This window comes from Rousettus aegyptiacus, unplaced genomic scaffold (assembly GCF_014176215.1).
Source record: "Rousettus aegyptiacus isolate mRouAeg1 unplaced genomic scaffold, mRouAeg1.p scaffold_m13_p_3, whole genome shotgun sequence".
NCBI lineage: Eukaryota > Metazoa > Chordata > Mammalia > Chiroptera > Pteropodidae > Rousettus > Rousettus aegyptiacus.
The window spans coordinates 137,203,886-137,220,082 of record NW_023416306.1 but is presented as its reverse complement, the minus strand read 5'-3'; the positions used below and the strand labels follow the sequence as shown (position 1 = coordinate 137,220,082).

General features: G+C 38.4%; 1 protein-coding gene and 1 pseudogene across 4 annotated transcripts in view; both read right to left on the bottom strand.

Annotated features, from left to right (window-relative positions):
* Positions 1-16,197, bottom strand: part of GNG2 (G protein subunit gamma 2) — a 102,741-nt gene that overhangs the window by 14,086 nt on the left and 72,458 nt on the right. For all 4 annotated transcript variants that reach the window (XM_036238371.1, XM_016120797.2, XM_016120796.2 and 1 more), the window contains one exon: positions 6,432-6,547. In XM_036238371.1, the coding sequence (XP_036094264.1) occupies positions 6,432-6,518 (87 nt within the window). In that variant the 5' untranslated portion in view covers positions 6,519-6,547. The remainder of the gene's footprint in view (positions 1-6,431; positions 6,548-16,197) is intronic.
* On the bottom strand, positions 10,431-10,549 carry LOC118600657 (annotated as a pseudogene).

The following is a 16,197-nucleotide window of genomic DNA, read 5'->3' as shown; positions in this document are numbered from 1 at the left end:
CAAGATACCACGGACTGGATGGCTTATAAACAACAGCATTAATTTCTCACAGTTCTGGAAGTGGGAAAGTTGAAGATTAAGGTCCTGGCAGAGGGCCTGCTTCATGGTTCATATATTGCCATCTTATCACTGTGTCCTCACATGGGAGAAAGGGCAAGGCATCTTCCTGGGGTCTCTTTTATAAAAGCACTAATCGTTCTCATGACTGAATCACCTCTCAAAGGCCAGACCTCCAAACTCCATTATGTTGGGGGTTAGGATTTCGGCATAAAAAAAAATTTGGGGGGAGGGAGGGGAACAAACATTCATTTTATATATAAAAAGTAGGAAAAGAATAAAGGGAAGGGTGTTCTCAGTGAGGAACCCAGAATAACAAGAGAGGTGGGAATTTGCACAGCATGTCCTTGGGATGGTAAGGAAAGCCAGTCGGAAAGTTCTATTGGGCACATTTGGAAGAAATGAGAAATAACTTTGACATTTTTATGTGGGGTCAATTTATGAGGCACCCAATTAGTAAAGAAGCAATAATTTCGCTCATGCTTCTGGCCTCGGCTTCCTTTTGCTCTTCATGATGTTAACAACACCCTCTGTCAAACAGCAGCTTCTCAGATTACAATGATTCCTCCCCTCCTTAAATACCTCTCCCCTTCCCATCCACATGGAGGTGTTGACTCCTAGAAGCCACGTTTGTACAATGTGTTTCAGTTCTAACGTCAGTTGACTTTAGCTGTGGATGGCTCATTCTTGTTAGAACAGAGATGCCACTCTAGGAACATGGAACTGAGACTAAAAGGGATGGAATTAATCGAGCTCTTTCTTCATGGGCCTGGAACTATGACATGTGATCCTGGGAGCCATCTGATGTCTGCCACATGGAACAGGCAGCTGAGAAATATATCCTTTCCCGTAAAACAAAGAGGCAGATACACAAAGAGAAGCAGGGGCATGTAACAGAGCACACGCAGTTCCTGATGGCCTTCTCGTTCTCACTTCTACTGTTTACCCAGCTACATTTTTGTTGTTGGGGTCTGAGACACCCTGTATCTTTTACAATCAATTCCCTTTTTCTGCTTAAGCTAGCTTGGGTTAGGTTTCTATTATTAGAAACCCAAAGACTCTTAATAGAGTGATGAATAAATAGATTTACTGAAGTCCTGCTGTCCTTTACATTGATGCATGCGCTCTCAACTTGAGCTGTCAGCACAAATTTTCTTTCATTCGCCTTAGTGTGAGTATACTGCTGTTTGATGTATCTAAGTGTTACAGTCCCCACAACCCCTCTACCCCTCCCCCCAGCTTCCTTGGATTTCTCTTTACTTTCTGTCCCTCAATGAAATGTTAACAAAGAAATACAGAAAGGCTGGGACTATAATTTATATATGCCTGAGGCTTACGAACAGATAGATAATGGGTTCATTAGCCCAAATCTCCCAGGATGTGTGAAGCAAAGGGTTAGGAAACAAGAAGGTTTAAAATGAATACATTATTCAGATCCTTTTATGGTGGGACTACTCTATGCAACCCCAATTATTCTGGAGGCCACATAAGGGATAAGGCTACGCCCTACTGACAGGACCCTTGATAGCTCCAGTGATAGCTGTCGCCTTATCCCCTGTTCCTTGTGGCCTTAACCACTGTAGGCTCTGCCAGAAACAATAATAAAGCCACTGCTGCCAGAAACTAGGGCTTGAAGAGGTCACTACTCTCCCTGGAAAATCACAGCCTGGGATCTTCAGAGAGGAGCCCCTTCCTGCCGATAGGATAGCGCATAGAGAGAGGTGGAGAAACCTGAATGCTCAGAAGCCTTGAAGGGACTCCTAAAGGCAGATAACCAAGCCCTAAACCAGCCAGCTGACAACTGTGTCAACACAGTCACAGTTTTATCCAACAGCTAAACTAAAAATAATCTGACACTTCACCACAGCATGCCTGCCTGGCTCTGATGTGCAGAACAAATGTTAAAATACAGGCTGCTGCTGTATTTTCTAGATTTGATGGTCTGATGACGTCAAGAGGGATTCAGAGATCTGAATGTGAAAAATCACCTGGGAAGGCAGCTCCTTGGTGCTCAGTTGATTAGACAATGCTTTGTCTCTCTTTTCATAGTGATTTAACGTGGTCTCTTTACGAGTAGTATACAAAGGATATTGAGGCGAGTGCTAACTTCTAATGATATTTGGTACTTATGCTTCTTGGATATCTTTTTGGTATCATGGATAGGTCTTATTCATTTTTTTTTTTTGTAATCCCTTATTAGAATAGGAGATCCTTGAGGGCAAGAATCATGTCTTTATCTTTATCCATCTCTATCTCTCTAAGACTAAAAGATCCCTGGCAATTTAGAAAGCTCTCAATAAATATTTATTAGATAAATGAATAAGTGAACAACTGAAAAAACAGCAAAAATCCAACCTTAGGGGGAGGGTCTGGGGAAGCTTCTTAAAGGATGTAATGATCGATTTAAGTCTTCAAGAAATTGTAAATTCATTGGAGTTGGTAAAGCAATAGAGAAGAGGAGAGTGGATGTTCCAGGCATTTGAAATTCTCATCAAGGGAATTAGAAGTGGTTCAATATGGCATGTGGGCAAAAGGAAGGGGGTGAAGCTGAAAAATGGGCAGAGGCCAGAAGTACCTTGCATATTCTGCAAATGGTCTTGAATTTTATGTGATACATCACATGAACAAAATGAAGGGTGAAAATCATGAGCATATCAGCAGCTGTAGAAAATGCATTTGACAAAATCTAACATCTATTTATGATAAAAACTCTCGGCAAAATGGGAATAGAGGAAACATACCTCAATGTAATAAAAACCTTATATGACGAATGCACAGCTAACATCATACTCAATAGTGAAAAGCAGAAAGCTTTTTACTTAAGATCAGGAACAAGGCAAGGATATTCACTTTTACCACTTTTATTTAACATAGTATTGGAGATTCTGATCACAGCAGTCAGACAATAAATAATAATAATAATAAAAGGCATTATAATTGGAGAGGAAGAAGTAAAACTGTCATTATTTGCAGATGATACAATACGATATATGGAAAACCCTACAGATTCTACTAAAAAAATATTAGAATAAATAAATGCAGTAAAGTAGCAGGAGACCAAATTAAATTTTGAAATCAGTTGAATTTTCATACAACAATAATGAACTTTTAGAAAGAGAAATTAAAAAAAAATCCATTTCCAATTGTGTAAAAAAAAAATACTTAGGGATAATTTTACCCAGGGAGGTAAAAGATCTGTACTTAGAAAACTAAAAGACATTGACAAAATGTGAAAGGGATTAAGAAATACAAATTGCCAGTTAAAAAAAATAGTCATAGGGATATAAAGTACAGGGAATATAGTCAATAATACTGTATTAACTATGTATGGCATCAGGTGGTGTAAAATATTCACCAAAGACGTATCTGATAAGGGGTTAACATCCTAAAAATATAAGGAACTTAACGCCAAAAACACAAACAACGCGATTAAAAAAATGGGCAGAGGACCTGGATAGACACTTCTCCAAAGAGGACATACATATGCCAACAGACATGTGAAAAGATGCTCAACACCGCTAATTGTCAGGGAAATGCCAATTAAAACTCTGATGATATATCTCCTCACACCTGTCAGAATGGCTATTATCAATAAATGAACAAACAAGTGTTGGTGAGGACGTGAAGAAAAGGGAACCCTGGTGCACTGCTGGTGGGACTGTAAATTGGTGCAGCCACTATGGAAAACAGTATAGAGGCTCCTCAAAAAAATTAAAAATAGAACTACCATGTGACCCAGCAATTCCAAAATATGGAAGGAACCTAAGTGTCTATCGACAGACAAGTGGATAAAGAAGAGGTAGTACATATATACAATGGCATAGGCTTGTCCATAAAAAATGAATGGATGAACATAGATGTGTATTATGCAAAGTAAAATAAGTCGGACAGAAAAAGACAAATACCATATGATTTGACTTACATGTGTAATCTAAAAAACAAAATAAATGAACAAGCAAAACAAACTCAAGATACAGAGAACAAACTGATGGTCATTAGACAAAAGGGGAGTAGGGGAGATGGGTGAACAAAAGTGAAAGGGATTAAGAAGTACAAATTGCCAGTAACAAAAATGGTCCCAGGGATGTAAAGTACAACACAGGAAACACAGTTGATACTATTGTAGTAACTATGTATGGTGTCGGGTACCAGACTTATCAGGGGGGTCACTTTGTAAGTTATAGAAATGTCTAACCACTATGCTGTACACTGAAATGAATACACTATTGCTGATTGGCTGCAACTGAAGTTAAAAAAGAAAAGCTTGAATTTTAGTTTACTGGTAATGGCAGTCACAAAAAGATTTTCAATAAGTGAGGATCATAATGAGATTTTCTTACAGAAGTTATTCTTTGGCAGCAACATGGCGGGTATTTGAGATAGGATTTCAGAGAGCTAAGAGGTCTGACCTATAGTTGAAAAGGTGTCTAACTGTCATCTTCCTCCCACAGGCAGCTTTTCATCATCACCAACACCATTGCATCCTCCTTCAGGAGCCAGGCCTGGGGATTCTGAGCAGTAACAGAAAATGTCAACCACAATAGTGCTTCAGAAACACTGTTTTCTTAGCTGGGCTACACCAAAAGGCAAAGTGGTTTTTCCAGAAGGTCCAGAAGCAGAACCTCCTCTCGCCCCGAAAAAGAGTGGAATGACTCCTTCTGATACCACAATCATTGGGCCACCTCGCTTCTCTCAGCAGTTATTGTGCCCCACTGCCACACTGTCCTTTTTCAGCAAGGGAGTAAAAAGGAAGAGGCAAGGGTAAAAGAGAAGAGAAGAGAAAGGTGGTAAAGGAGCAAGCCAGATGTGGAGGACCTTTAATTTATCTCATTTGTGAATAATGAAGAACGAAAGCTGTTGCACGAAGAGCAGAAGCTGTTTACATTTTGTGGCCCATTACCAGGACTCGAATTTTACAAAGATTTAGGATAGATGGAAGAGTGTCCATGGACATTTGCTCAGCTTATTTATGGAGACAGATCACTCTCTAGCACATATCTGATGGGCGTTAAAAGGAGGTAACCACTTCTTCTAGGAGGGTAGTTCTCAACCTTGGCTATACATCGACATTAATAACTAAAAATATACACTCATACTTGAATTATACCCCAAGAGATATGGTCTAGGATATGGTCTTGGGACTGGTCTGCTTATAGAATTCCCTGTTTGATTTGAATGTGCAGGTGGACTGAGAACCATTGCTCTAGACCAGGGGACGGCAAAGTTTTCTGTAAAAACCCAGAGAGGAAATATTTTATGCTTTCTGCGCCATGTGATTTCTGTTGTAATTACTCTGCTGTTGTGTGAAAGTAGCCATAGACGATATGTAAATGAATGGGTGCAGGTGTGTGTTCTAATAAAATTTTAATACAAAAACAGTCAGTGGGTTGGATCTGGCTCATGAACCATAATTTACTGACCCTTACTGTAGGAACACACTCCTAGGAGGCTGGATTGTCCAGGTTCCTAAGTTAGTTATGGAGGGAATAGGAAAAATATTCTAGTTTTAAAAAAAGGCATTTGGAAGAATGTTCTAATCTTATTTTAGTAAAATAAGATATGTTTCTAAGTTCCATTTCATAAAATGCTTGGGTCTCCTGGGGAAGTAAAGTCTTAGTAGTTGACAAATGCTCATTTTAGCAACCCTGAAGTAGCCATCTATTAATAATAACACCGTGTGGGTCAACTTTACATTTAAAATCTGCTGACAAGGAGTTTGGATTTAAAGTCTTGGTTCAGTATGAGATAGGTCCCACTTAAGGCAAAACTGTCAGGTTGGATCTGGGGAGTGAGAGAAAGAAAAAGTAAACCATTAATTTCCATTGAACCTCTATGCTCTTTGTGATTTTTATATTCTGGAGGAAAAAAAAAATCCAATGAGGTAGAAAGAAGAGAAAAAATAAAAATAACCAGAAATGGTGAATTAGAAGGATTAGACATGAAAGATATGACACCTAAACTTAGAATCTGAATCAGGATAGAAAAAAATTAAAACTCAAATGAGAAAAGGGTACTTACAAGGTCAGGAGGGCTGACTGGTGGACTGCTTGCTATGTGTTTTTTGTATGTTCTCAAGTCCCTTGGCTAGAATTCAGTCATGAGCCTATGGTTTTTTTGTTTTTGTTTTTTTGTTTTGTTTTGTTTTTAATTCTACATGGAGAACCAGTTTTCATTTCTACTATCATTTTATGCTGGAAAAATCTAGAGAAAGCAAAGACATTAGAAAAATAAACTTTTGCCTAATTCTTAAGTTTCTCTTCCATCATCACTGGTTTCATCGCTCTCTGTGGAAGGAGGAGTAAATGATAGATGGTTGCAAATCATGCCCTTTAAAATCAATGCTAGGTGAGCTGTGTGGATTATGTTGTCCTTACCTTTATCCTGTCTATGTTGGCTTCCATCTTCAGCTGTTCTACCAGCTTCCTGGCTTGTGCTATGCTGGCAGTGTTGTTGCTGGCCATTGGAGTGCTCAGTGGGTTTTTCAGGCACACTAGGAAAGAAAACGAGGAAGAATGCATCAGAGAGAATTCAAGAGCTGCTAAATGTACAGGTTCACCATAACCGGGGGAATCTCAAAAGTGTGGGCGTACACAGGCCTGGCTAATTCAGCCCTCTGTACCCCTAATCCAGCATGCTTCTGACTGTCAGGCAGACCAAAACATGGGGTTTGTTTTTCCAACTCCCCTCACCTTCGGTCCTTCCATGCGTATTTAGAGGGAAAAAAATGAAGAATGTTACCAAGTCAGTTAGAATAAGATGTGCTGCCAAACTAATAAAGCAAGTTATTAAAATTACCTTAATTTATGAAATAAATTAAAAATGGTAAAGGTGACAGAATGCATCATCACAGTTGTTATTTGTTGGGTATTTATTGTTACTATTGTCAAATAATGCATTAAGTGCCCTCAGAGGATTAGCAGTAAAGGCAAGAAAAGACAAGCGGTAAATTATATAATCCTAGAGGACTAAAGACACCAAGTTTACAATGTTTCCTTGATGGGCTCAGACACCAACTTTCTGGTTAACTATAACCACGTGGGCCTATGAAGTGGCAGAGAGACTGCAATAGGTGTGGCTTTCCAGTGTCACTTACCCAGTTCTGTTTTAAACAGTCATTTCTCTTTACCCTATGTGAAACACAGCTTTATTCACAACTATCCACTCTACTTACAATTCTTCAGAAACACATTTATAACGTCAAGGAGAAGGGATTGCCATATCTAAATTGTTAATTACATCAATGAGCTCACCAGCGGTATTCTAAGTGCAGTACAACAGATTTACTAATTTTTAAAACATGGAAATGGAACATAAATGTTTGGAGGGTGGAACTGTTCTGTACCTATGCAGATCATGAGAGGTTTCTCTGCCCCTGGCTCTGCCACACTTCCTCCCCATCCTTGACCCGACTCCCTTCCAGTGCCTGTCACAATTTCATTTCTCTTCTAATTCTTTTTTGACAAACCATCTCACTTTATTCTTGTTGCTTATCTCAGAAAGTGTCCTATTTTATTTTCAGTGCCCATTTTCCTACATTTCGTTCAGGTCTTCCTTCATGTCAAGGTACCATATGCTATTTTGGGACTGTCTGTGTAAAGGTGCCCCTGGAGGTCAATGACACCCAATAATAAAGCAATGTCTGAGAGATGCAATTTAACTAGAGTGCATGACCCAATAAATGAGAAGCATTAAAACACTGCTTCAGTCAACACTAGTTGAATCTTGTTCTGAAGACATTTTATTAAAAACCGTGACTTCTGCTAGCTTTAGGGAATATTTTTATCTAGGGATAAAGTAAGATCAGGCTACCATCTAAAAAAGGAAAGAGGACAAACAGAAAACCTGGGGAAGGAAGAATGACCCAAAATAAGTTCAATACATAGATTTTTATTAAAATCAAGAAGTAATTTTTAATTATCAAAGAAGCAAAAGTCTATAAATTATCTCCTTTGGTTCTCATTTCTTGATATCTAGTTCTTCACAATGAAAGAATTACATATAACTCTCTATAAACAAAGAATTCCCTTTACAGAGTGCTATTTTATAAAGAATGCTGCAAAATAAGTTGCTTTGACAAAATTTACAGTATAAATTGGAAGATAAATTAACTGTTCCCTCAACTTATTTTCAAAGGAATCAGACAATATAAAATGGGAAGGAAGACTGAAGGGATTTTAAAACCACAAAGATCTCTGAATTCTACTTTCATATGCTTGAACATCAAGGGAACATATAAAAAACAAACAAAAAATATTTTTAAAAAGGCTTTACCAACTATCATTTCATCGTCATGGTTAAGGACCCAATCATCTCAGCCCTATAGGGAAATTATATGCCCCCAAGTTAAATAAACATCTAACTGTCTCAAAAATCTTTACAAGTCAGAGATGGAATAGCAACTTATCAATTAGGGTACCCTAATTCTTCCATTCATCCAAAGTTGGCAGGCAGCCATGATCTACAAGCTCTGGACACTGTTCGATGAAGCTAATATTTCTTCTAACCTGAATTTATCACACTAGAATATAGACTATCACAGAATTACCAAATCCTCACTGGGTCTGAGGGAGCTTTGGGAGTCTGGCTAGCCTCTAAATCTAAATCAAATCACAGAGACCACAGCTTGCCTCTAATTATCCCTTCTGTTCTTCATTAATAATAACATTTTTTTTCTTACTTTTTACCAGAGATTTCAAGACATCTGAATATTAGCTGGGCATTTTTTGCTGAAAGATACATTCTCCAGCTTCCCTTGCAGCTAAGTATAGTTATATGACTAAGTTTTGACCAATGAGATATAAGCAGAAGTGTCCTTGAAGGGAAGGGGTGTGCCCTTTGCCTCTCCTTCCTCTTGTCACTGGCCTAGAAGGTAGTCATGTTGACCATAGAGCTCTAGGCTATACTTCAGAGGTGAGCAGGAAGGATCCAGGTTCTTATTGACACTGTAGAGCCATCGTGCCACCTGTGAACTGGCTACCATATATGTGAAGAGAAATATGCACTATCACCATCATTCAGGGTTTCTCTGCCATTGGCTGACAGACTTGCCATTAACTGATTAAATGATCCAATATTATCACTCAAGTATCTAGGAAAGCTTATGTCCTAATGCCTGTTTATGTTCCCTGGGAAAGCTGTAGGTGTCCTAAGGAGATAGAGATAAAAAAGTATATGAGTTTTCTACGGCTGCTGTAACATTACTATAAATTTATAGCTTAAACAATAGATATTTATTATCCTATAGTGATAGAGATCAGGAGTCTATAGTAGGCCTCACTGGGCTAAATTCTAGGTGTCAGCAGGGCTGCATTCCTTCTGAATGTTCTAAGGGAGAATCTGTTTCCTTTCCCTTTCTAGCTTCTAGGGGCTGCCAGCATTCCTTGGCTCTTGGCCTTTTCCCTCATCTCCAAAGCCAGCAAAGGTGAATTGAGTTCTTCTCACATCATATCACTCTGACCTCTTCTGTTGTCACATCTTCCTTTGATTCTCCTCTGCCTCCTCCTTCGACTATACTGGACCCACCCAGGTAACCCTGAACAATCTCCCAATCTTTAGGTCAGCTGATTAGTGGCCTTAAATTCCATCTGCAATCTTAATTCGCCTTTTCCATGTTACATAACATAGTCACAGGTTCCAGGAATGAGGACATGGACATCTTTGGGGCCTTTATTCTCCCTACATAGAAAGAGATCTCTGTGCAGGCATAAAAAGTAAACGAAGAGGTGGGGGTTGATATAGAAAAAGAGGAATTGGCCAGCATGCAAGTCTAGAAATGCTGGAGAAAGAATATATTTGAAACCTAAATGGACTTAAGAGAAACAAATAAACATAGGACTTTGATTTGTGCCCCAAGTTTTAGGAAGATCCATCTTCCTAAATGTTCCTGAATATTCTTGTTTTATATGACCCAACAGAGTCTAATGCCGTCTTGAAATTTACTTCATGCATTTCCCTTTTTTGCATGTCTAGCTGCTTCCCCGTAAAAGCAATGATGGAATTCCCTTCATGAAGACCATTAGAACTGTAGAGTCCTAGATCCATGTTCCAAAGAAGTATGTATTTTCCTAAAAGATGGCTATGATAAATAGGAAACGTTAGCTTATCTTCTAAGCTTGAGACATTTGGACAACGCATTACACACACACACACACACACACACACACACACACACACACACACACACACACACACTGAGAACTCTTTTCATCTTACAGAACTGAAGCTCCATAAACAATAATCAGGAACTCCCATTCTTTTCTTCTCTCAGCCCTGGAAACCATCATTTCACTTTCTAGATTTCTATAATTTGGCTATTCTAGGTACCTCATAGAAGTAAAATCATACAGTATTTGTCTTTTCACTTTTTTTAAAAATGCCTACAGCATCTGATATTCCTAGGTAATCTCCTATCCAAGTACTAACCAGGCCTGACCCTCCTTAGCTTCTAAGATCAGATGAGATTGGGTGTGTTCAGGGTGGCATGGTCGTAGAAAGTATTTGTCTTTTCATGATTGGCTTAGTTCCCTTACCATAACGTCCTCAAGATTCATCCACATTGTAGCATGTGTCAGAATTTCCTTCCTATTTAAGGCTGAATGTTTAAGACGCTACTTTCAGTTCTTTTGGGTATATACCTAGAAGTGGAATTGCTGAGTCTCAGAGTAAATCTATTTTTAATTTTTTGAGAAACAGGCTGTTTTCCACATTGACTGTACCATTTTATATTTTCATCAAAGTGCAAGGGTTCCAATTTCTCCTATCCCAACACTAACTTTTATTATTTTATGTTTTTTTTTTAAATAGTCATCATCCTAATAAGTGAGAGGTGGTATCTTATTGCGGTTTTGATTTACATTTCCTAATGATTAGTGATGTTGAGTATCTTTTTCTGTAATTATTGACCACTTATATCTCCTTTGGAGAAATGTCTATTCAAGTCCTTTGCCCATTTTTGATTTTTTTGTGTGTTTTTCAGTTTTAGGAGTTCTCTATGTATTCTGGATATTAACCTATTATCACATATATGGCCTGCAAATGTTTTTTCCCATTCCATGGATTGACTTTTCACTATTAATAGTGAACGGTACATTTTGATGCACAAAAGTTTTTCATTTTCATGAAGTCCAGTTTGTCTATTTATTCTTTTGTTGACTGTACCTTTGTTGTCACATCCAAGAAATCACTGCCAAATAAGATGTTGTGAAGCTTTTCCCCTATGTTTTCTTTAGAGAGTTTTATATTTTTAGCTCTTACGTTTACACATTTGATCTTTTTTTTTTTAATTTTTAGTTTTTTAATTTTTTATGCCTGCAGCATCTGGTCTTCCTAGGTGGTGTCCCATCCAAGTACTAACCAGGCCCAACCCTACTTAGTTTCCAAGATGATCATTTTGAATTAATTTTGTACATGGTGTGAGGTAAGGGTTCAATTTCTTTCTTTTGCATATGGATAGCTAGTTTTCCCAGAATAATTTGCTGAAAAAATTATCTTCCCCTATTAGATGATCTTGTCACCCTCATTGAAAATCATTTGACCATATACGTGAGGATTTATTCTTGGACTCTCTATTCTGTTCCTAAGTTAATTTTATTCTAAGTTAATTTCTAAGTGTTTTTTCTTTTGACACTATGGTAAAAAGAATATTTAAATTAAATATCCTTTTAAGATTGTTCATTGTTAGTATATAGAAATGTTACCTTACTGATTCTTATTTGGATGAGGAAGGCTTTGTCTTCCAACCCTACCTAAGTTGAGAGTAATTGAATGCAATGAGAAGTTTGTTGAGGAAAGGTGTTGCACCTTGTGAACATAATGGGGCCAAGACGAAGTGTTGACAGAATCCTGTCAGATGCTTAGGCAGTTTCAACAAGGAAGCACAGACACACATCAGATATTCTTTGCTAACGTTCCTGTTTCATTTCACATGTAACTCAACCTGGGTAGAAATTATTTTTTTAAGAGGGAAGGAAATGGTTTGAATACACTAACTGAAATAGCTAAAAGAAAAATAAAATTCTGCTGAGATGATCATGTAGATAAAGCTTTCACACACACACACACACACACACACACACACACACACACACACACCTATTAAAAACAACTAAAAAGTTTTAGTTAAAAAGGCAGGGTAGTTCATTTCTATGCATTTCTCCCCCTTCACCTGATTAGCGCAGTCATTGGACTGCCTTGTAATGCACTGTAGTTTACCTTTCCAGGGGTTTAGCCTATAGAAGCCATCAGAGGGCCACTCCAGAGCTTCACCCAGTTGTGGACTCTACCTCTTTCAGAAATTGGTGGGGCAGAAGAAAACAGTCAGAGTCTAGTCCTCTTGGGGAAAGTCTGGATTCCTGAGGTCACTTCTTGTATCTCAGAACATCTCTGGGATTTAGCTGCTGTAACACTCAAAGGTTGAGTAGTGCTACAGTGACACTCTTCAGTCCAGGAAGCCATTTGTAGTCCAACAATCGGTAGTACCTGTGAAGTTCTGGATCATCTGGCAACCAAGTTATAGTATGGAATATGGCTGGTCACACATCCCTGTGTTTGAATCAGTAAACTATAATACTGCATGTTAATTCTTCCAGAAGTCAAAGCCAAAAGCTCTTTTTAAAATTCTAATAATTTACCCACTGGAAATTCCAAATGGGATTCAAACTATTCTCCCCACTCCACACTAGAGTCACCAGTAGTGGTTCTCAACTCCTTAGGAGGCATTTGGAAATGCGTAGGGGTGATCTGGGTTATGACAAATAACTAGAGGTGCTCCTGGCATATACTAAACAGAGGCAGAAATTCTAGTGCCCTGCAGAGTGCTGGTAAAAATGATTTGTGTTGCTCAAAAGGCCTATAATACTCTCAGTGAGAAAGGACATTGACAAACTAGCCATAGAGCTAGGCATGAAAAATCTGCTCAAAGAAACTACACCATGAGGAAAGGTTCAACTAACTGGGCTTTTATACTTCTGTCTTATGATCTCTATTACCTTCCCATTGATGAATACGTATTAAATGCTCATAATTCTCATCAGCATCATTCTTTATGGATATTTGGTTCCGCTTATTTAAAAGAGAACATAGTCTCTTGCAGTGTGCTGGTGGAATGAGATTATGCTCGGTTCTATCTGCCAGTGAACAAAAAGAGTACAAATAACAAAAACCCTTAGAACAATTACAGAGCTTGTGTGTAAGAGACTGGCAGGACTCTGCAAGAATGTCCTAATTATCCCACCTGAATTCCAAACCCAAGAATAATACAGAAGGCATTTTATTCTTTTCATCTGATGAGAGGGGCTCCCCCTGCCCAACCCCAGCAATATGAGATGCAGACATAGACATAATGGAATAATAACCATTACATAGTTTTCATTGTCTATAAACACATCCAGAATCTTAATTTCTTTCAGGAGGAACTTTTCTGTTAAGAAACCACACATTTTCTTGTCATTTAGGCTTAGGAGTAAACACACAACCCTTATTTCTGTGCCACGAAGATAAATAAATGTTTTGATTATGGGATCTTTGAGATAACCTGTTTAGAGAGAGTAGGTTAATTGGGGAGGATTCCATTCTTCTCATATTCTGATGGTGTTTTTTAAGCCAAGGATTCCCTATGGCCTTCCATTTTAATTACAACTCTGGGTTCTTCAGAACCGTGTTTTCATATTTCCTGCAGGTGCTAAGGGGGTTTGATTTATTTGTTTTGTATAGTTACAGGTTCAGATTACATTGGCAATAAATCAAATAATTCTAAGTCTTCCAGTCACCTGATGATGCCTTTATTATTCTCATTTGCCAGTTAGCAATATTATTGGTGAGTAGTTATTAGTTCCTTTTGAATTAGAGGACTAATTTCAAATTATTCCAATTTAAAAATTTTCACCAATTCTACAATTAGTTGCCTGGATAAATATCTTTGTTAACAGTTCATACTACAACGCAAGTTTGATCATTTGCCACTCATTTTTTTGATTCTTACTCTTATTTATTCTGCAGCAAGTAAGTACACCATTATGAAATTGATTAGATTACATACACAAAGAGTACAGTTAATATCCATTCCTGTGAAGGGCTTTAACATTCAGAACACTAGTGAATTTATGCATAGCAGCTGCAGTGTGAATCAAATAATAATTATAAAATAGCCTGCCAGGCTTCAGGGTAGTTTTTTGTCAGGCATCTCTTCCTGTTACTAGTTGGCCACTTTGACTTGAAGAGACCATACTAGTGCATTTCAATCTGTACTAATCAGCACACGCTAATTTCTTTTTGTTTCTTCAGCCACAAAGGACATTTTAAATCAACAAGGGATTTATTTGTGAAGCTTGTTATTTCTCCCTCAACACTTTCGAGCCCCAGAGTATTAAGGTTGGAATCTGCCTTGGACACACGCTTTCCCAATCATGTGTTTCAACAGTTGGAGATGTCACAAAGGTATCTTTTGGGTGTCACAATGTCTTGGTTTCCTCACTTGCTTTTGTTCATTTTTGAGCAGTATTGTGGAGGCTGGAGGTGGAAAATAAAAACAGAGATGAGAATAGAGCAAATGGGGGGACAGGGAGGAAGGATAATAGGGTACATCTACACAGACTTAGGCACAGAAGAGCTTGGAGATAAAGGGTATGAAATGATCTTGAACTCCACTGGCTACTGGTTGGTATTTCAAGAGAAGAGGGAAGAATGAGAATAGGGGAACTAGGGAGCGGAAAAAAAAGGGACCCGAAGAGGGGAGGGAAGGGGAACCAGGGAGGGGAAGAAGGCACAGGAGCCAGAATGCAGAGAGCTGGACAACACAATGCTGGCTACGGTGAAAGATGGGTTTGTAAACAAAACAAAAACAGGAGGCTTCTAAGTTCCTTCCTCTTCCTCTATTCTCCCCTCCATATTTTTTTGTGCTTCTCATTTCCGGGAATTTGATTTTACAGGCAAAACTCTGTTCTTTCACCAGAGAACAAGGAACTCATACTAAAAATGAATATTAGCTTATAAACCAAGGGCTTTCCATGTGACAGGAAATGGCCCAAGTGCTTTAAAGCATTATTTAATCCTCAAAACAACCCAAAGAAAGTAAGTAAGCACTGCATCCCTAGTTGGAGGAAACTGAAGCTTAGATTGAATGCTCTGACATTAGTGAGAAGGGTGTTTCTGAATCATGCTCCCCAGGGAAAGATTTTCTTTCAGCCCTTCTCAACTCATATTTTTAGAGGCAGCAGATTGATCCTAATCAAGGAGGACTATGTCTATATATTTGGTCATTTTCACAAACATAATAGCAAGTTTTACGGTCCTTGTAGCTACAGGGAGAGCGAATGCGAATGAGGGCTAGAGTGGATGCTGTACCAACAAAAGTGCTAGGGTACCAAGAGGGAAGAAGATGGACCAAGGAAGCAACATCAACTTAAAACCTGCTCTGCTATTTCTATGTGGGTTTGCTAGGACGTTGCCACTTACCAAAAGGAATAAAGACAAAATCCCATCTGATTTTCCTCAAACCAGCATGGGACCCATCTATGCTGTATAGATGGAGAGTAAGACACACATAGCTTCCCTGACTCACTGGGGTGCCAGAAACCATTATTTGAAATGACAACTCTCTGCTTTCCAGTAAACTGTTGTTTTTGAAATAACACCTCTGTGATAATGCAGCTTTCCAAAAGCAGCACCATTCCTAAGCTGCTTTTAACGACCTTGACAAAAACACAGCCCTTAAAAAATGTTGACTCAAAAGTCATGGATTTCACAGATTTTGTAAAATCAAACAGGAATGAATAGGTCATGTTGCAACTTTAAAATGACATGTAAGCTTTTAGTTTTTATCCGAGCTTTATGTAAGGAAGTGGCTTGTGCCCTAAAATGGGGGCTGACATTCTTATGATATTAAATGAGCTTTGTTCACTTCAGGGAAAAAAGATTAATATTTTGTATGGCATATGTCAGATTTTCTTCTTTCTTTCTTCTTCTTCTTCTTTTTTTTTTTTTTAATGTGGAAGCCCAGACCATGAACCAGCAGGGTTCCAACAAAAGAGTAATAATGAGCTTGTTTCCATAGAAATGGCTCTGTTAACCTACTGATGTCTAATTCTCCACAGCAGCGGGCAAGAGGGATCTGACAAGTAGCGGCCTTCTGCCGCTTTGTAGAAA